At 41.5% G+C, this 21,083-nt stretch overlaps 1 protein-coding gene across 11 annotated transcripts in view; it reads right to left on the bottom strand.

Annotated features, from left to right (window-relative positions):
- Nucleotides 1-21,083, bottom strand: part of LOC120764843 (ubiquitin-associated protein 2-like) — a 256,201-nt gene that overhangs the window by 106,883 nt on the left and 128,235 nt on the right. For all 11 annotated transcript variants that reach the window (XR_005704307.2, XM_040088943.1, XM_040088936.1 and 8 more), the window contains 2 exons: nt 10,914-10,968; nt 9,611-9,714 (listed from right to left, as the gene is read on the bottom strand). Coding sequence is in view for 10 of the 11 variants with exons in the window: in XM_040088943.1 (XP_039944877.1) it covers nt 9,611-9,714; nt 10,914-10,968 (159 nt within the window). In the remaining variant the exon portion in view is untranslated. The remainder of the gene's footprint in view (nt 1-9,610; nt 9,715-10,913; nt 10,969-21,083) is intronic.

Here is a 21,083-nt window from a genome sequence, read left to right as displayed (position 1 = left end):
AGTTGAAAATGTTGATGTTGACCATTTCCCAGCACTGGTTTAAAGAGCAAATATCTAGTAAATACTCAAAACTCTGCAGAGTTTATATTTGTGTGATGTCTTTAGAAAATATTTTAATATGCAAAATTGGTTTTGATTCCCCAGGTAGTTGCCCAGTTACCTCCTTTTCAATGTAACTGCAGGTGTAAGATACTAATTCTCCATGTAGCTAGTATGTGCTATTTTTTTTTTTTTTTTTAAGATTAAAGAAGAAATAAGACTGAATAATAAGGAATAAAGACAGGGATTTACATCCTGCCCTTCCTCTTTCTGTATATACTTATCTGAAATCCTTTGCAAGCCCACTGAAAGCTAAATGGGTTTCCATACATAAACATCGCCCTCATTCACATCTTTAGTAACTCCACATTGGTAACATAATTATTACTGAGTCTGTTGATTTTTAATGAACATAACAGCACTGTAAGTTAAGAGAAAAAAATTTGAAAACTAATACTTGTGATTAATAAGCCAAATCAAAAGCTCAAATTTGTACAACTTGCTTCCAGTCCCACATCTTGTCTGCCACTCCTTTCCCCTACCTCTATTTCCATCTTCCTTTCCAGCACTTTCTTCTATTTTAAAACTATTACCTCAGCTGCAGCATCCTGTAATAACCCCCAAGATGATTTCCATCACAAGGTTGAAAGTGTTTCCCACTTGGACAAAACTAAATAATTCAATTTTAAAGCCTACTCTTTTTCAAGTCTTTGGCTCAGGGACTTATTTTTGACATTCCTACAGCTTGTCTAAAGAAGAAACACTAAAACAAAACACTCTCCCTATAGTCATATATAGAGATATATAGAAGCATGGAAGATAAGGGGCTAATGTGTGTGCCTCAAACACCAATAGCCGGATATCTGTGGAACCAACCAAGGATTGTTAGTAATAACACTGTGAGAAAGAACAGGATGTGGCTGGAGAAGGGGCCATATGGAGGTAGGGCAGCATTTTTCTGGGACAAACATCCTTGTTCTAGTTCCTGGAGATAAGCACAACACAGTCCAGCACAAGCACAAGAATGAGATTGAGAAGTGGGCATGGATGGGAGGGATGGGGGAATCAACATCACCAAAGACCCCCGGAAGCCCTCTGATCCATTTCCAGAAAGGTCTAGAAGAGACTGTGCATGAGAACTGATTTGCATAGAAACAAAAAACTTATCTCCAGGGTGGGGAAAACTTATCTATAAAGAGGCACCTCCACAGGGCCCAGGGTGACTGGTGATTTCTTTCTTTGTCCCCCCTCTTTAATTAATTTCTCTCTTTCTCTCTTCCCTTTCACCCTACCCCTTTATCCAAAACCCACTGCTATGTGTTTATATAGGAGATCAGAGACTAACACACCAATTTCCAAGCCAAATGTGCAATTTACAAATAAATCTCTCTAAGCTTCTGCAGACCTTCTGATTTTTGTTATTAATTTCAACCACAAACATTTACAAATCTTGGGTGCTCCATTTCCCTTAAGGGTGGGATGTCATAAGACATTTTTGTTTTGTCAGTTATGGTACCTTTTCCCTTTGCCTGAAAGTAAATAAGGATTAGCAGTAAAAAGGTACTTAGCACCCCAAAAGAACATTCATGTGTAACTAGCTTATTTTCAATTTCCACCAACCAAATGACTGCACAAACTCTTCACACTGACACTCACTCATTCATACCCCTAAGAATCATTAATCTGACAAGGACAGGGAAAATTCCCAAATGCCTTCTCACACCTTCTCTGTACCCTGTTTCCCAACTTTTCATACATGCCTCAAATTGTGTTACTGAAGTTCAGAGCAGTTCTCAGTGACACACGCACAGCCTAACAGCAACAATGCACTTGGCATCCAAACAGAAGTTCCATGTGTCACTTTGGATTCCCACCAATCTATTTACTCAGCAGCACACCCCTCATGTAGACACATTTGTATTCTTACTGGGATCTGTTTACCAACACCAAGATACTCTTATTCCTAGGCATAATTCTTCCATTACTGAAAAGTGAGGCAATGCCTACAAGAAGGAACAGAGGTTGCCATAGGAAAAGCACATAAAGGCTACCTTGAGTTAACAGAGGGTCACAAAACATTTGAGCTCACTTAGGAAGTGAAACACAAGTCAGTCATGTATAAGCCTTACAGTTGCATTCATTAATAACTAATCAGTGAATTTTCTACCTCTGGTCCAGTCTCCTCATGCCTTTCTTCTCTATCTTTTCTTTAGCTAACCTTATTGCTTCTACAATACTTGTGACAGCATACTTTGTCCTCTGCTACCATATAGCAAACAACAGTATCAGCATTCCTAGGTGGAATTTACAAGTCATTAGGCATTCTTCTAACTTATCTGTTAAACTTATTTGAAAAATTAACATCAGTGAAAGTAAAATATGTGTTTCTGATTGCACTATAGCAACAAGTAATTTCAAAAGGAATTCCTAAGAAAGATGCCATGATTTGGCCAGAGTGCTCCCTTTCAGCAGCCATTAATATACTCAAGGCCACTCTCCCACACTGGACTAGAAGGTGTTAGAGTCCAGGGCTCATGGAAAATCCCTCGAACTGCCCTGGGGGGTCTGAGACCCTGGCTGGGACCCCAGGAAGGCATTGCTTTTGACCTTAGTCCATGGGAAAAACTTCCAACATTTAGAGATGAATTAAAAGCAACAAAGATTTGAAATAAATAGTAGTTTAGTCTGTCACAGGGTGAAAATTTGTAGTTTTGGGTTTTTAGTATGGAGATAGATGAGAGCAAGATGGAGGATTTTGGGCGGTGTCTCATCTTCTTCTTCCTCTTCTTCTACTCCATTTTCTGCTGTAATGGTGACACAAAGACATTGGTAGAATGGGTTTGATGCAGAAATTGTGTGTTTAAAATAGGTGGCGATTACTGGCACAAAACTGTAAATATAGTACATTTTAAGAGTTAATTGGACTAGAAACCTTTAAAAGACCTTGGAATTCTCTGGCTGGCGTTCTTGCCAGCTGTGTTTTCCAGTGCACTAAGCTAGGTGTTAGCGGCATGCAGACCTTGAGATAAGAAACGGAATAAACATCTCTAAAGAACAAAAAGCTGCAAGTTCCATTCATCTTTTAACCCTGGTACAGGACTTTGTGAGAGAAAACTCTCGACTCTCACAAGAAGGGAATCAGAGTGACAAAACAGCTGTATCACAGGCCCTCCTAAGCTCTGAGCCTGTTATTTTCTTCTCTGGTTAAGTGAAAACTAGCTTATATGAAGTTTAGAAAGCTGCATCTCAAAAGGCTCACAGCTCACAGCAGAGCCCAACAGAGCATGTTCTGGCCTCCAGTCTTCTTCCACACTTGACACAAATTGATGAAAAATCATGAGTAGGCTTCAGCAATGAAGAGATCAGAAGCTACCCTTTGCTGGGGTTAAAAAATTCTCGTATTACTTAATGGTTCCCAAGTGTGGACAATAACATACATAAATTTCTCCATCCTGATGCAGGGTTTCCTGTGTCTTTATCTCCTGTAACAGAATACAGGAAGCAGAAAGGTATCCTGTTTTACCAATCATAGACAAGCAAGTCATATTCTTCATTTCTGAATTGCCATGAGATCACTGTTAAACAGTTCCTTTCCAAACTAGATCTGTCTCTTGCCTTTAGCCAGGAGTGTGTACTTCACATTTGAAACTTCATACAGAAACACACAGCTGCTTCTATCTTCAGACAGGCTGATTGCTCTTTTGGCTTTCATTCAATTGCCTACTCATACTTTAATTAATAATTCTTGTCAAAGATAGAACATCTTAGAATTCTCCTCCATCCTAGAGACTCACATTCTTATATTATACAGGTGGGGCTTCCAAAGCCATCCCAGCATCACGGAGTGAATTCATATTTGTAAATGTTTTTTCTTTTTCTACTTAAATATTCATACCCTTCTGTTCAATGCCCATGGACCAACCACTTTTAGTAGGACTTACGTGAGATATAAGTTGTTTAGCTTAATAAGTAAATTATAAATAAGAATGAGTCATTTAAGAGTCATAATGTTGTGTGATTTAGTATGCTGTTTGCTTAGCTTTACTTGCTTAGCACGAGTAGCTGTATTTGCTGAAGCCCTAGGCTGCAAGCTGTATTTTCACCATAGATATGGTTTTGGCTAGAATAAAGTTCACTTTCTTAGTAACTTTCCTAGTAGCTGGTTGTCCTAGGGTGATGTTATGATGCTTGTATCCCCAATTGTCTGTTCTTTTTGGGCTGTATATTGTGTTCTGTACCTTTAAGACTGGTTTTGAGAGTGAAGTGGGGAGAGAAGAAGCGCTGAGTTTGTTTTGAAAAAATTGCCAGACTCCTCCACATTCTTCTCCGGGCTGGGTGTTCGGCTGAGGCTCAGAAAGACTGCAGGACAGAGATCTTTTTGCTTTTAGTTAGTTTTAGCTAGCAAGGGCAGAGAAGTTCCCTGGACTGCTTTTTTTTCTTTTTCTTGGGACTGTTTAAACCTGCTCTGGACTGAAAAAACCCAGGGGAGCACCGGGGGGCTTGCACCTGTGGCACACCAGGTCCTGGACTTTGGCATTTTCCAGCAGCACCAGAGGGACTGGGACTGATAAGAGACTGAGAGAGAGCTGAGCTACATCCACAGCAAGAACTTTCTCAATTTACCATCTCACCCCAGAACGAGAGGTTTTATTGTTTCATATTATTTATTCTTTGTACTTGTGGGCACTTTATTTGTTAAGTAAAATAGTTTTTTCCACTTTTCTCCGAGCAAGTTCTTTCCCAGACTGGTTGGGGGTTTGGGAAATTTAGATGAACCAAAAACACCAACAGGGGGGAGGGGCTGTTTGGGTTTGCTCCCCAGAGGGACCCCATTCAGGGGTATTCTCCCAAATTTGCCCTAAACCAGGACACTGGTGCAGTACTGTGTTTTGAAGGTATAGAAGCCCAGGGATTTCTTTGTTCTAGGTGCCTATTCAGAGGCACCCAGCTCAAGCTGACCTGCTGCTATACCACTCTATTAATCTACTTATTTTTATTAAATCCAGCACCTGAGACTGCTGTGGAAAACCTAGGATTGAGCCTGAAAAAGAAGGAAGTGCACCCAAGAGTGAGTGTGTATTAAAATTCCATTAGTAGACTTATTGGAAACAGAGAGGGGTGTGTGGCCTCATCAGTGTAAACTGCACAAGGAGACAGGGCTGGTGCTTGGCCTGATCAGAGTAAAGCACACAAAGATAAGTGATGGGAAATATACCCAACACAGAAAAGGGGGTGCCCTTGACCAAGCTACTGCAAAACTGGAAAAGAATTTTGGTACAGAAAATTATCAAAAAGAAGTACACAGATATTTTATATCAAGAAGACTGGCCATTTATAACTAGAGATGGAACCCTGGCAGAACAGTGTCTACTGCTAGGGATCTTTGACCAGCACAGACTTACCTTTCAGCAACATAGACTAAAGGATAGGTTCCCAGGACAAATGGATTACTGTTACATTTGGGATGGTTGGGCGTGGGAGAAAAAACACCCAGGTCAGGTGCAAGATGAAAGAGGCATCACCAAAGGTAACGCTTGCAGTAGCTGAGCCTACTGGTCCAGACAAGCCTCAGATAATTGCTCTGCCAGCTGCCGAACTCTACCTATGCTTTCTAGTGTCTTGCCTAATCCTGCTGCCATGCAACAGAGGGCTGTGGTTGGAGCACCACCTGTATTGCGAATATTTACTAAACCACCTTGGAATCCTGGTGACTTGGCTCTATGTGGGAAGTAAAATGCGGAGACTAAGGAAGGATGCTGAGAAACATACTCAACTATTTTCCAATATATGCACTGGATACAAATCCAAGCTAGGGAGATACCAAGGTGTTGCTGAGGAAATTATTCCAACCTGATAAGAGATAACATAAATAATAAGGATGCTGAATTGGCTCAACAGGCAAGAGGTGACAGAAACCCTGGGTAGCAAATAATCCAAACTGGGACTATAACAACTACTCATTTTTTCACCTACCAGTTCCCTAGGGCTGCTCTCAATCCATTCTCCTCCCACCTTGTATTTGTGCTTGGGATTTCCCTGACCCAGGTACAGGACCTTGCACTTGGACTTGTTGAACTTCATGAGGTTTGCACAGGCCCACCTGTCAAGGTCACTCTGGATGGCATCCCTTCCTTCCAGCGTGTTGACTGCACCCCACAGCTTGGTCTCTTCAGGAAACTTGCTGAGGGTGCACTCAATCCCCCTGTCCATGCCACCAACAAAGATATTAAACAGCACCAGTCCCAACACCAACCCCTGAGTCTCTGGTCTCCACTTGGACATTGAGCCCTTGACTGCAACTCTTTGAGTGTGACCATCCAGTCAACTCCTTATGCATTGCGTGGTGCACCCATCAAATCCATGTCTCTCCAGTTTAGAGACAAGGATGTCATGCGGGACAGTGCCAAATGCTTTGCACAAGTCCAGGTAGATGATGTCTGTTGCTCTTCTCTCATCCACCACATCTGTAAACTCTGTCATAGAAGGCCATCAAATTTGTCAGGCATGATTCACCTGTAGTGAAGCCATGTTGGCTGTAACAAATCACCTCCTTATTTTCCTTATGCCTTAGCATAGTTTCCGGGAGGGTCTGGTCCATGATCTTGCCAGGCACTGAGGTGAGACTGCCTGGCTTGTAGGTTCCTGGGTCTTCCTTATTTCCCTTTTTAAAAATGGGGGTTATATTTCCCTTTTTCCAGTGCACATGAACTTGTGCACCTCCAGGTTCCTTAGATGATCTTAGACCTGATCTTCTCCTCTAGCAGGGAGTACCTCATTTTCCTATTCCCTGCCTTTGCCTTCTGCAACTAGGGTGGTGCAGCTGGAACACCTACTGGTGAAGACTAAGGCAAAAATGTTGTTGAGTACCTCATCCTTCTCCATGACCTGGATAACAAGGTCTCCCCTGTCCTTCGGGAGAGGGCCAACATTTTCCCTAGTCTTCCTTTTATCACCAATTTACCCACAGAAGCATCTCTTGTTGCCCTTGGCATCCCTGGCCAGGTTTAGTTCTGTAGGAGCTTTAGCTTTCCTAACCTGATTCCTGGCTGCTTAGACAATCTAAATTCCTCCCAGGCTACATGTCCCTGCTTCCACCCTCTGTAGGCTTTCCTTTTGTGTTTAGGTTTGTCCAGCAGCTCCTTCTTCATCCATGCAGGCCTCCTGGCATTTTTGCTTGATTCCCTCTTCATTAGGATGCATTGGTCCTGAGCTTAGACAAGGTGATCCTTGAACATCAACCAGTTCTCTTGGACCTCCCTTCCAGGGCTTTATCCCATGAGACTCTACCAAGCATATCCCCGAAGAGACCAAAGTCTGCTCTCCTGAAATCCAGGGCAGTGAGCTTGTTGTGCATCCTCCTTGCTGCTGCTCTAAGGTTCTCAAACGCCACCATTTCATGATCACTGCAGCCCAGTCTGCTCTTGAACTTCACATTCCCCACCAGCCCCTTCTTGTTGGCGAGAACAAGGTCCAATATAGCACCTCTCCTTGTTGGCTCCTCTATCACTTGGAGAAGGAAGTTGTCATCAACATATTCCTGTAAACTCTTGGATTGCTTGTACCCTGCTGTATTGTTGTCCTTCCAGCAGATACTGGGGTGGTAGAAGTCACTCCCTCTCATGAGGACCAGGGCTTGCGAACTTGAAGCCACTTACACCTGTCTGTAGAGGGCCTTATCAGTTTTGTCGTCCTGGTTGGGTGGCCTTTCACAGACCCCCACTATAATATCACCTGTCCCTCCTCTTCCTTTAATCCTGACCCATAAACTCTCATTCAGCTCTTCATCCATTCCCAGGCAGAGACCCATTCACTCCAGCTGGTCATTGACATTTTCATTTTGTCACAAGTTCTAAAAGACTAGAACTAGTATGTTATATATATGCAAAAGAGGTTTGAAGAAAAAAGGAAGTATGTTCAATTGTGTCAGTCCACACCACCTGAAATACAGGTACCTTATATACAACCTGGAGATGGAAATGTTAATTAAGGTATTTTCACAAAAATCCAAATTATAACCCAAATGGGAGAGGCCATATACTGTCTTAATGTGTTCTAATTTTGCTTTTAAAGTTGTATGAAAAGGAAATTGGATATACCATTCTCATGTCAAATGAGCAATGAATAACCAACCAGCCTCAAATATCTGCATTGGAAAGAATCTATATACCAAAGACATGAAGTGGAGCATCTCTACTCTTGGTGCTGTTAATCCAGAGGACCACAACTGCATGGCTAAGTATAAAGTCAATGGATGACCCACTGTGGTATAAAGTTAAAAAGACTAAAGGGGAGGTATGTGACATAGACTTTTATGGGATGGGTGACCAAACCTTGGAAAAATCAATGAAAGAGCTCTCTTTCTGCAAATCAGATACAGCTCAAAATCTAACTTTGATAGAGATAATAAGCAAGAGGAAAGTTCATTGTTCCAATGCTACTAACTGTTGTTTAACATTCAATTCTAGTTGTATATGGTTGGACACGGGATTTCAAGTAAGTAGAATATATGTTAGTGTGTGACATGCAAAAAAATTCACTTTCACCTAGATATGCTTTTGACTAGAATAGACTTAATTTTCTTCTCAGTAGCTGCTACACTGCTGTGTTTTAAATTCAGTATGAGAATAATGTTGATAATACACTGATGTTTTCGTTGTTGCTACATAGTGCTTACTCTAAATCAAAGACTTTTCAATTTTCCATGCTCTGTCAACTGAGCTAGTGCACAAGAAGTACAAACCAGAAGATAAGAAGGCTACAGCCATCAGCAGAAGTTGTGACTTGACAAGAGAAGAACAGTTAGTGGCCTGTCTGTGCGGACACAGAGAAAGAATACAATAAAGGGTTATAAGACCCCAGATCAAAAATCATCATTGGACCAAGAGGTATGTGCAAGGTATGTGAAGAATGGGTGAAGAACGTGTGCATAGACTACGAGGGCATAAAAGTCTAGGGTTTTCTTTGTTTGGGGTCCCTCTCCAGAAGCACCCAGGTCAAGTTGACCTGCTGCTGTACCACTCTTAAATTATTTATTTTTATAAAATCAGATGCCTGAGACTCTGCTGTAGGAAATCTAGGGTCAAGCCTGAAGAAGGAGGAAGCACACCTGAGAGTGAACGTGCGTTAGGAAGGCATCAAAAGGGGCACCCATTGGCTCACTGGAGCTGCCTACTACAAAGGGACTCTGGTATAAGCAGTTAAAGTCTCAGGTGGTATGTGTAACTCCTTGAATGGTGTGAGAATGCTCAGGCATTGGCTCCTCCTTTAACACAGTTCTTCACATACAAGACTCTTCCAATAACTTTTCAAATCCCTTTGTCTCTCAAGGGTTTGTTAGCATTAAACCAAAAAAGTTGCAAATTGCCTTCCCTTCATTTTAACAAGAGAGTCAGGCTACAGCATGTGCTCTGCACATTAGTAGCAATTAAGCTATAAAAAAGAACTAATATCTGTGTCATGTGAAATGTATTTACATTTTCAGAAGTTAACTGAACACTAACAGAATAGTTATTTCAACTGCAATTTGCTACAGGTATTCATTCCAATCCTTCCACTTCCTGAAGCATCTTACCAGTTCCATCATCTGCATCATTCTGACCAGTCTCCCAAATCCCTGATTTTGTCCCAAAGTCATCAGTGGCAGAAGACTCCATATAGTCTGCAGGGTTAAATGTCCTAGAGTTTTAAAAGTTTAAAAATGGAAGAGAACACATGGGTCATTCAATGAACATAGATGTCATCATTTTTATCTAAAGTTGCATTAGGTTTAACTTCTTGATTTCCACATAATCTATCTTGATAGTTTTGGCTTCAATTTTTTTTTTTCCTATATGAGCAGATACAGATTAAACAGGGAGAAAAGAAGGGGAGAAAAAAAAAAGTGAAGAGACTGAAAAAAATTACTGTAGAGAAACTGAACCAAACCAGCAATTCCTGAAATAGCAGTTAACAGCATACCTACTCCTCCAGTCTTATAAAGCATTAATTTATATGCATAATGATAAGCCTCTCAGCTGATAGTTTCTCAGAAGGTGGCTTACTGATGAGAAACCAGTATCATATCCTTTCAGAGCACCAGACCTGTGTAGGACAGGAGTCAGAACATCAGTAAGACTATTTCAGAATGTACTCTTGACACCAATGCCAAAAAAACCCGATGAAGCTAAAAAGGTGAAAAAGGATCATTGAAGAGAAACCTCTTTTCAGTTTATCATCTACAAGTATGAACAAGAAGAATTATCAGAAAAGTAGAATGAATCTTCTGTTCATCATGACATCAATGATGTTACATGAAATGTCATTAAAGGCAAACACTGAGTGAAAGTAGTGGAGGCTACACTTCATGAAGCAAGTTATTCCACCAAAACTGAAAACAAACTTTAGAGCTGCTGGGTAACTTATTTTGATTTTGTTTTAGGGTCAATGTACGTCCAAACAGCTAAAGCATGAAACCTCAAAAACAGGAGAAAGTTTAGAATCGCTAGTCTTTCTGGTTTTATATAGAACTTGAAAGTTCTACATTACAATGAAACTTTTTTTTTTTTTTTTTAATTGACCTAGAACTATATGCACCACACAAAACTTTCAGTCTCCAAGACGCTACTGATGGCTGCTACTGATAGATACAAATGGGTTCCCCAAGTTTGAGATATTAACATTGGGTGAACTTACATTAAGTTTGTATAGGTGTGTCTAGGTAGAAATACTGGTTTAAGACAAAAATAATCCATTAATAATCTAAGACATTTTGAATTTTTGTATCTATACAGGTTTATCAAACATACAGCAATATTAAGACATACAGTGGCAACACTGTCAATTAATATTGCCAGCGAGTTTGATCCTTGTCAAAATCTGTGCTCTGTGTTTCTTACCCCATGCCTTGAGCTGAAAACCTCCCTGCTCCTCTCCCTCTGCCACGTCCAAACCCTAGGAGAGAAAACACCATTTAACAGCAACAGCAGAGGAGCCACCAATTGCTAGTCTGTCACATTAGAAAATATAACAGTTGAAGAAAAAAAGGTACTGTGGTTAAATATCATTTACTTCCCAAATTTCCCTAACACATGCAAGTAAGCCACGGTTCATCTAAGACTTTGTGTTTCAGTAGGACTTGCAATTCTTTGCTATCTTTTCTGTATCTAGTGAAGTAGCTCCAAGACTTTAGGTAAAGAATTATCCCATGAGACTGCTATTGCCAAATCATTAGACATTGTTCAAAATTTCATTTAATTTTTCCCTCTTGCCTAAATGCTTTAAAATTCCAGCCTCCCTGCATACCTTGATCTCTCAAGAAATTCCATCACTTCTTATCTGTGAGAAGAAAGTTTAAACATTCCATTTGCTTCTTTCTCTGACTCAGCCCACCCCTACCCTCCTGTGCTTTCACCAACCTGTTCCAACACATTCCTTCTGTTTCCCCTTTAAGCATAACTACTGACATGAAAATTATCCAATTCAAATTAATCAAACTTCCTTGTTATCACCCACAATAATATTAATTTCTATTTTAACAATAACAAATATTTGTTACCTCCAATTTCAGTTACCAACCTCAGCTTACAAGCTTATTAATATAGTGAATGGCTTTATTTTTGCATGTTGCATAGTGTCAAGAAAGCATGAAAATTTTTGCATTATTTAACCATCCATAAAGCATATCTATGCAAACTGTTAGAAACTATTTCTTACATATGGCATATTTCTACATAGATTTGGTGGATTTTTTTTTTTATTATTTTTTTTATAACCTCAGTATCTGAGGCTTTTTCAGTTTGTTGGGGGTTTTTTTGTATTACAAAAGTTGCTGCTGAGAACAGTGATGTTTAATGACAAAATTATGTGGTTATAAAAAGTTACTGAACAACTACAAGCTTACCAGAGCACAAAAGTTATAATCCTAAGTCACTGATATACTGGTTGTCCAAACATCAGGATTACCTATGAAAGGCTTCAAATTTGGATCAAAATTACCACTTATTTTGGGGGGACCATCTAAACTGAATAAACAGTAGCTCCAAGAGATGGTAAATTCAGTTTAGAAAGTTCCTATTTTAATGACTTTTCCTCCCCTCACCACTTGTTCTCCTCCTTGCCCTAGTTCACTATCAATGTTTTAAAAGACATTTCTGGACTTCTAAAACACTGTGGTGGTTTGACCTTGGCTGGAGGTCAGGTGCCCACCAAAGCTGCTCTTATCACTCCCCTCCACAAATGGACAGCAGAGAAATCACTCACCAATTACCATCACAGACTAAACAAACCTGACTTGGAGAAATTAATTTAATTTATTACTAATCAAAATCAGATAATGAGAAGTAAAACAAATCTTTAAAACACTTTCCCCCCACTCCACCCTCCTTCCCAGGCTTAACTTTATTCCCCATTTTCTACCCCCTCTCCCTCAACAGTGCAGTGAGATGAGGAATGGAGGTTACGGACAGTTCATCGCATGTTATTTCTGTTGCTGCTTCCTCTTCAGGTAAAGGAGTCCTTCCCCTGTTCCTGCATGAGGTCCTTCCCACAGGCTGCAGTTCTTCATGAACTGCTCCAGCGTGGGTCCCTTTCACAGGGTCAGGCCTTCAGGAACAGGCTGCTCCAGCATGGGTCCCCCACGGGGTCACAAGTCCTGCCAGCAAATCTGCTCCAGTGTGGGCTTCTCTCTTCATGGGGCCACAGGTCCTGCCAGAACCCTGCTCCACCACAGACTTCCCATGGGATCACAACCTTCTTTTGGGCATCTACCTGCTCCAGTGTGGGGTCCTCCACAGGCTGCAGGTGGGTCTCTACTCTCCTGTGGACCTTCATGGGCTGCAGGTAGACATCCTGCAGGTCTTCACCATGGGCTGCAGGGGAATCTCAGCTCTGGCACCTGGAGCACCTCCTGCACCTCCTTCACTGACCTTGGAGTCTCCAGCACTGTTTCTCACATATTGTCACACCTCTCTTCCTTGGATTCAATTACTTCTGTGCAATATTTTTTTTCCCCCATCCTTAAGTATAGTATCACAGAGACATTACTACTGTAGCTGATTGGCTCAGCCTTGGCCAGTGGTGGATCCATCTTAGAGCCGGCTGGCATTGGTTCTGTCAGACATAAGAGAAGCTTCCAGCAGCTTCTTGGAGAAGCCATCCCTGTAGTCCTCCCCTCTCCTTGCTACCAAAACCTTGCCATGCAAACTCAAGGACTTCTTAGAAATATCAAATTAGCAGGATAGCTTTATTTGCATTTTGATGAAAGGGTTTACCCCTATTCTATACAGGATAACAACCATGTAAACCTGCAGAGGAAGGATTCCCATCCAGCAACGCAGAACAACAAGAACACAGAAGAATGAAGTCTGACACTAGGCCATTTTCCCCTCTGCACTCTTCACAATCATCTGGGGAGAAGAGGCAGAGATTAGGAAAGGGCTAACTGCAGCCTGGCAGTTGTCATCTCTCTTCACTGAGCCCACACATGGAGCTGTGCTCTTTGCTCTGTCATAAACAGTGCCCTAGACCCTGCTGTACCCATCTGATAACTCAGCCTTCTAAATCTCCTTGCTCAGCTTACCTCTTCTACTGCTCTTCTCTCCTTCACCCACCTAAAATCCACAATCTGGGAAGGTGATCCATGGCATTACAGGGTTGCAGCTTTAGAAGTTAGTGCACTCTTGTTTATCTTTCTGCCTAGTAAATATTGGTTTTGTTTGTTTTCTTAAAAGAGCAGAACCAGCTAGAAAAGCTTACTTGGGGACACTGTATTTCCTACAGCTATCAATACAGCATTAAACACCATTTACTAATGCACAGAAGAGAGATCAAAAGTTTTTTTACAAACTCAACTACAGGACTGACTGGGAGCTGCAAATCAGTAACAGTCAAGCAGAAATATTTCTGAGTGAGGCAGAAATTAGGTACAAAGAGAATAGTTGGAATAGCTAGCATGAAAGTAGAAATAGATTTTAGAAGAGGATGTAAGTCTCCCCAGCCTCCCAAGTACAAAAGTTTGAAAAAATAACATAAGCACATTACACATAAGATGAAGTTTTAGCAAACAAGGCATATGTAAGATACTATACTAGGATGGGCACAATAAACTACTGGCTAAAAACAGCAATAAGAACTTCTAACAATTTTAGAAACTGCTAGAAAAACATCATGTTCCTGAAGCTCCATGCACAGTCTTAGACTACTAGTCAGCAAGGCATTTTCAAGGTGATCTGGTATAAAAAGTTAATCCTAAACTTGAATTTCAAGTAGATTCCCTTAACTTCATAAAGCTGTGTCTATGCCTTCTGTCAAAACTGAAATTAAGTTTAATCAAAAAATGCAACAAAAAGTATTCTAGTGAAGACAAACGAGCAGTACCAAACCAGTAGGGTTAGCACTAAATTCAAATTTGTAAGACACTTATGAAGAACTGATTCAAAATATGGGACAGTGAGTACCCACTACTGAAAGACCACCCTGACACAGAATCTCATACATCATGGTCATTAATGCAAAATGCCAGTGGGAAGGGCTGATATTCTCCAACACAATCAAATCACTACTATAGTCTGAAATTCTCATGCTAAGAAAGGTATTTTGCTGCCAAAATCAAAACATGGCCTTAAAACAATTAAAAGGCACACAGCCTTCTAACATAGAGAAGTTAGTCACGAAGCAACTGTGAATGGCCATCAAGTATTTCCAAATTTTTGCGACTTTTTATCAGCGACTAAAGGGTCAGTGAGCAAACAGGGCTTCACACAATTCAGAGCAGGGACCCATATTCTGAGCATGCAATCCTACAGTAACTTAAACCCATTTCAATCAGAACTACTACAACAGAAGTTTCTCACTAGTGATCACAACTGCTCTTTCCTGCACTAAGCTTTGCACATACTGTCAAAAAGTAAGTGAGCACAAAACCACCATCAGAAAACAAAATTATTAGGTCACTTGTATCGGCTCTTCAAACCAGTTTCCTGCTTGCTAAATGCCAGAAAACCAGTCACCTTTACACAAGGATAAGTCACCAAAACCCCAGTTGTCCCCAGCTACCATACTGCCTGCCCCCTTTTTATTTTTTTGGCTTGGTTAATTTTAAACTTAGATCAATCCTCTAATAAAGTTCAAATGTACCAGGAGACAGACAAGATCAATTCCTCCCAGCAGTAATGCCAATTTGTGCTTTTACCATAAAAAGTATAGCTTTAACACTACTCTAAAAAGATGCTTAGATATGATCTATATTACAATAGCCAATGTTCACTAATTTTTTTCCCTGTGGTAATTCACAATCAGCAATTTTTCTAACATTTTTATAAACTGACAAAAAGACAAGTGATGTGGCAGTAGCTCATTAAATCTTCCACTGAGTCTAAAGGAATAGACTTTCTTACAATCAGCATATTGAGCACAAAAGCAAATAATGGAATCAGGCAAATAACAAAATTACACACACCTCCGTCAGTCAACTTGGTTCACATTAGCCACCACTTATTCAATTTATATTTTTATTTTCTGGAATTAATTATAGAAAAGTCAATCTAAGCAGGCAGTGAGATTTTGTTTCCATTAAAACCCACTGGGAGTTAAAAACACTTATTACACAATCAAGACTTCACTCTGGTACCATCCATGCATAGAAATAATTGTTCCTCTCATACACAACTATTCTTCCCAGAAAAGAAATGCACACTACATGGGAGAATGAGAAAGGTGTGTAGCATCACAACTCAGACTGGAGCACTCCATTAACTTAATAACCTAATCTGTAAAAAATCCAGTTTGCTGAGCTTTCAGACCTAAATCATTCCACTGCATCACAGATGCTTTATTTTGAAATTCAGATTTTCACACTGACAGGTTTAATTAGGTGAAGACATTTTAAGGTTAAGAAATAGGCTTAAGAACAGTAAGGGAAGGCAGACTGGAAGTGCAGGCAACACCTTAGATTTGTGCTTATCTCTGACTACACAATAATCAAACAGTCATGGTCTCTGCTTTGGAAATACAGAGCCAGCCATCCTCCCAGCAAGACACTAAGACAGAAGTTTAAGCCTTACAAAGAGATAAGGAGGCTAAGTATAGAAAATTCATATTCTAGGTATTCCATATTACCAAAATAAACACTGAAGCTATATTAAATATAATATCTTGATATTAATTATATATACATTACAATTAAAATAATTTTCTTATTAGTTATCATAAAGCTAGAAGCATTGAATCAGTTTCATAATATAATGCATGTACTCTAGTGTGATATGTGACCTAAAGTTAATTCGTGTTAGGTATTGTTATAAATAAGATGGACCAAATTAGATAAATCAAATTTTAGAATTTTATTGAGAGACAAAATGACAGTCTCGGACAGCCACAATTAAAAGGACAGCGTCAAGCCCGGGATCGGCGCCGGGTGAACAATGATAACACACTCTGCCAGTCTGTTATCCCCCAAGTTCACATCTTCGGTTTGCAGCAGTCTCTTTTTATACACTGGATCGCGGAGAAAGACTCGGGATTTTGACGGTCCTTCCTCCGAGGCATCTTCATTAATCATGCAGGACTCAGTTCCGAGAGTCTGATTAGATCGGCGGAGGAGGACAATACTGCTTATGGTTGGGTCCAGGTGTGGTGTGGAGATGTTAATTTCTGGCGGAGGTGATTTAGATATCGATCTAAGGTAATCATCTGGTTCTCCGGGCTATCATCTCCGTTTTCCGTCGCCTTTTGTTCCCTTTCAAGGATTCCCGACAGGGGCATTTTCTTGTTCCTCTTCCTGGTAATTCCAATCCTGTTTTTCTTGTGTCCCTCCCATGCCTTTTCGGGCTAGAGAAATTCCTTTATTTTGTTAAGCCACCTTCCCCTGAGTTAATTCACAATATGCTGGTTTGAACAAAACTTAACTTATAACATGCTAGTTTATACAAAACTTATATTTATATGGCTTGTATTACATTTTATATCCTATTAACACGAATTAACTTTAGAACATATATCACAGGTATTGTGATATGTAATTAATTTGCGTTAAATATGGTGATATGTAATAAAGTTAATCTACATTCGGTCGGATTTAAGATCTGTAGAACCTAAAGTGTGTTTAGGGTTAAAAAAAAGCTAAACTGTAAGAAGAGGACAGGAGGATTGAAAGACAGGGAGGGTCCCTGCCGGGAAAAGCCTCAGGACAACCAACAAAACTAAAAGAATGGGAAAAATGGGGAGATTGGCCGTGTCTCCCCTGGAGATGGGCCTGCTAACGACTGAGTGATTAAGAGAAGATTGATATCTTATCTGTTCCGGCCCAGTTTAACATTTCCAAACCTTCTACGGACCTGGCAATCATGGCATTGTTCTACTCCGAGAACCTATTCAACCGACCTGGGACCTGAACATGAATACCTAATGAAGCTACCACAAAGCAAGAGCGCTACGGTCGCCGTCCACTCTCAGCGAAAGACTGTATAAAAATCAGCGGCTCTGGGCACACTTTGTGAACAGAGTGGATACGGAGCGATAGAGTCCGTTTCTGTGCTCGCCCAGTGCTGAAACCCCGGGGTTCGACGCTGTTCCTTTTAATTGTGGCTGTTAGAGACTGAATTTAAGTCTCGAAATAAAATTCTAAAATTTTGATTTACGGAATTGGGCTTGTTCATTCATTACATCTAGTAACCATTTTTAGAATCATAATAATTAAGGTTGGAAAAGACTTCCAAGATTAAGTCCAACTGTTGACCCAGCATCAACATAACATCCCCAAGTACCACATCCACATGCCTTTTGAACACTTCCACTTTCTTGTAGTGAGGGGCCAAAAATTCAACACAGGATTCGAGGTGTGGCCTCACCAGTGCCCAGTACAGGGGAATGATCACTGCCCTGGTGCTGCTGGCCACACTATTGCTGATACAGGCCAGGATGCCATTAGCCTTCTGGGCCACCTGGGCTCATATTCAGCCGGCTGTTAACCAGCACCCCCAGGTCCTCTTTTGCTGGGCAGCTTTCCAGCCACTCTGCCCCAAGCCTGCAGTGCTGCAGGGGGGGTTGGTGTGACCCAAATGCAGGACCTGGCCCTTTGCCTTGTTGAACTTCATACAATTAGCCCATTGATCAAACTTGTCCTGATCCCTCTGTAAAGCCTTTAGACCCTCCAGCAGATCAACACCAACTTGGTGTCATCTGCAGATGTACTGAGGGTGCACTTGATCCTCTCAACCAACCATGGATAAAGATATTAAACAGGACTGGCCTAAACACTGAGTCCTGGGGAACAGCACTAGTGAATGGCCTCTAGCTGGATTTAACTCTCTTCCCCACCACTCTTTGAGCTCAGCCATCCAGCCAGTTTTCTACCCAGCTAAGAGTGCAACCGGCCAAGCCATGAACAGTAAGTGTCTCCAGGAGAACATTATGGGAGACAGTGTCAAAGGCTTTACTAAATTCTAGGCAGACAACACCCACAGCCTTTGCCTCATCCACCAGGAAGGGGGGGGCCTATCATAGGAGATCAGGTTGGTGAATGTGATATATGACCTAAAGTTAATTTGTGTTAGGAAATGTGATATGTAATTAATTCACGGTGAAATGTAGTTATATGCAATATAAAATTGATCTGCGTTCGGTCTGATTTAAGATCTGTAAACCTAAAGTGTGTTTAGGGTTAACTAAGACTAAAACTGCATGAAAGGGACACGAGGGTTGGGGAAGGAAAGAATTTCTGCCGGGAACAGCTTCGGGACAACCAAAAAAAAGAAAAGAATGGAAAATGGGGAGAGTGGTCGTACCTTCCCCGGAGATGGGCGTGCTAATGATCGAACGATTTGGAGGAGATTAGTATCTTAACTGTTCCGGCCCGATTTAACATTTCCAAACCTTCTCCTGACCCGGCAATCATAGCATTGTTCCACTCTGAGAATCTGTTCAACTGACCCAAGACCTGAACATGAATACCTAATGAAGCTACCACGAAGCAAGAGCGCTAAGGTCGCCGTCCACTCTCAGCGAAAGACTGTATAAAAACCGGCAGTGCTAGGCACAAAGTGTGAACAGAGGGGGTTACGGAGCAATAGGGTCCGTTACCACGTTCACCCAGTGCTGAAACCCCAGGGTTCGACGCTGTTCCTTTTAATTGTGGCTATTGGAGACTAAATTTAAGTCTCAAAATAAAATTCTAAATTTTGATTTACTGAATTTGGCTTGTCGATTTATTACAGTGAAGCAGGACCTGCCTTCAAAACCACATGCTGACAGGGCCTGATGCCCTGGTTGCCCTGTAGGTGCCACATGATGGCGCTTGAGATAATCTGTTCCATAACCTTCCCTGGCACTGAGGTCAGGCTGACAGGCCTGTAGTTCCCCAGATCCTACTTCCAACCCTTCTTATAGATGGCAACCCAGGACTGGTGGTAAATGATTGAAAGGGGCTTGGTGAGCACTGCTGTCAGCTCCCTCAGTACCCTTGGACAGAGCACATCCAGCCCCAAGAACTGGTGTGTGTCTAAGTGGTGTAGCCGGTCATTGACCATTTCCCCTTAGATTGTGGGGGCTACATTCTGCTACCTGTCTCCATCTTCCAGCTCAGGGGCTGGGCACCCAGAGAACAAACCAGTCTTGTTAGAAAAGACTGAAGCAAAGAAGGCATTGAGTACCTCAGCCTTTTCCTCATTCTTTGTCACTATGCTTTCTCACACACTCAATTAAGGATATTCTCCTTGTCCCTCCTTTTGCTGCTGATGTATTTATAGAAACATTTTTTATTGTCTTGTATGGCAGCAGCCATATTAAGGCTTTGGCCCTTCTAATTTTCTCCCTGTACAACATTATGACATCATTGTAGTCCTCGCAAGTTGCCTGCCCCTTCTTTCAAGAGTTATCAACTATTTTCTTCCCCCCAGCTTCCAGTCGAAGCTCTCTGTTAAGCCAGGCCCACGGTCTTCCCCAGCAGCTCATCTTTCAGCACATGGGACAGCATGCTCCTGAAGCTTTAAGAATTCCTTCTTGAAGAATGTCCAACCTTCTCAGATTCCTTTGCCCTTCAGGACTGCCTCCCAAGGGAGTTCATCAAGCAGTCTCCTAAAAAGGCCGGTACCTATAGCATGGAGGCTGAAATACTGAGTATCAGGGTTTTCCCCCCTCAGTGAACATTATATTTTCACCACAGTGTCAATCCCATTTCTGCTATTTTCAGTGCATATAGTTTCTTAAAATTATATTGTTCTACAGTAAAGAAGTAACACAATGGCCCAGACAACCTTCCCCTATAAAGCAGTCAGTAAGATAACTCCAGTCTCAGTAGGTAGCTTAAAATAGACAATGAATTGCAAAGATATTATCTGACCCCTATTTTTTTCTCCAGTGCCTAGATTCCTACATACACATGCTCTGCATGAAACATTTTTTAAAAATGATTCTGTAGTAATTACCAGTCACCTATTTACTTGCAGCTGAAGCGTGTTGTAATGCATTAATTGGGTTTATATTTTGTTCCATTGAATTTGTAATCACGTGGTTTGTCCTTCCTCAGCTGTAACCCAACCCTGTTCCCCTCCCACTTTATCCCTGACTGGGTAGTGGTTTGTCCCTGCCTCTGGGCCCTGCCCCCTGGGGATAAAGCCCCAGCACAGGTGGGACCTCACTCTCTCTGGCACCGGTGAGCCACCGGGAAAGATCTCCAGCCAAGGCAGGGCAGGACTCGAGAATAAAGCTGTTATATCCCACCCGGTGAGAGAGAGCAGACTCTTTCCTTTTGCCATCGGCGGTCGTCTAGTCTCATAAAGAAATACTACAATTGGCACCATTATGTGTGGCTTGAAGCCACAAGAGGTTCCCAAAAAGCTGGAAGAACCACTCGGAGAGCACATGGCCGAAGAATCTCACGCAGGTACGTGAGTTACGAAATGTAGCCCACATACGCAGAGACACAGACCTGTCAGGCTTGGCGTTCACTGTGGAGTCTCTGAAACACAGGATTCCACAGGCCAGGGCTGTAGTTTTCTCCTTTGGACTTAAAGAACCCATCGGAGTGCTACGAAGAAGCACACGACTGGCAGGCTGCTCCCAGGGAAGGTGAC

This window comes from Hirundo rustica, chromosome W (assembly GCF_015227805.2).
Source record: "Hirundo rustica isolate bHirRus1 chromosome W, bHirRus1.pri.v3, whole genome shotgun sequence".
Lineage (NCBI taxonomy): Eukaryota > Metazoa > Chordata > Aves > Passeriformes > Hirundinidae > Hirundo > Hirundo rustica.
Note: the sequence above shows the minus strand (reverse complement) of the source record. Positions and strands in the feature narration are given on the sequence as shown.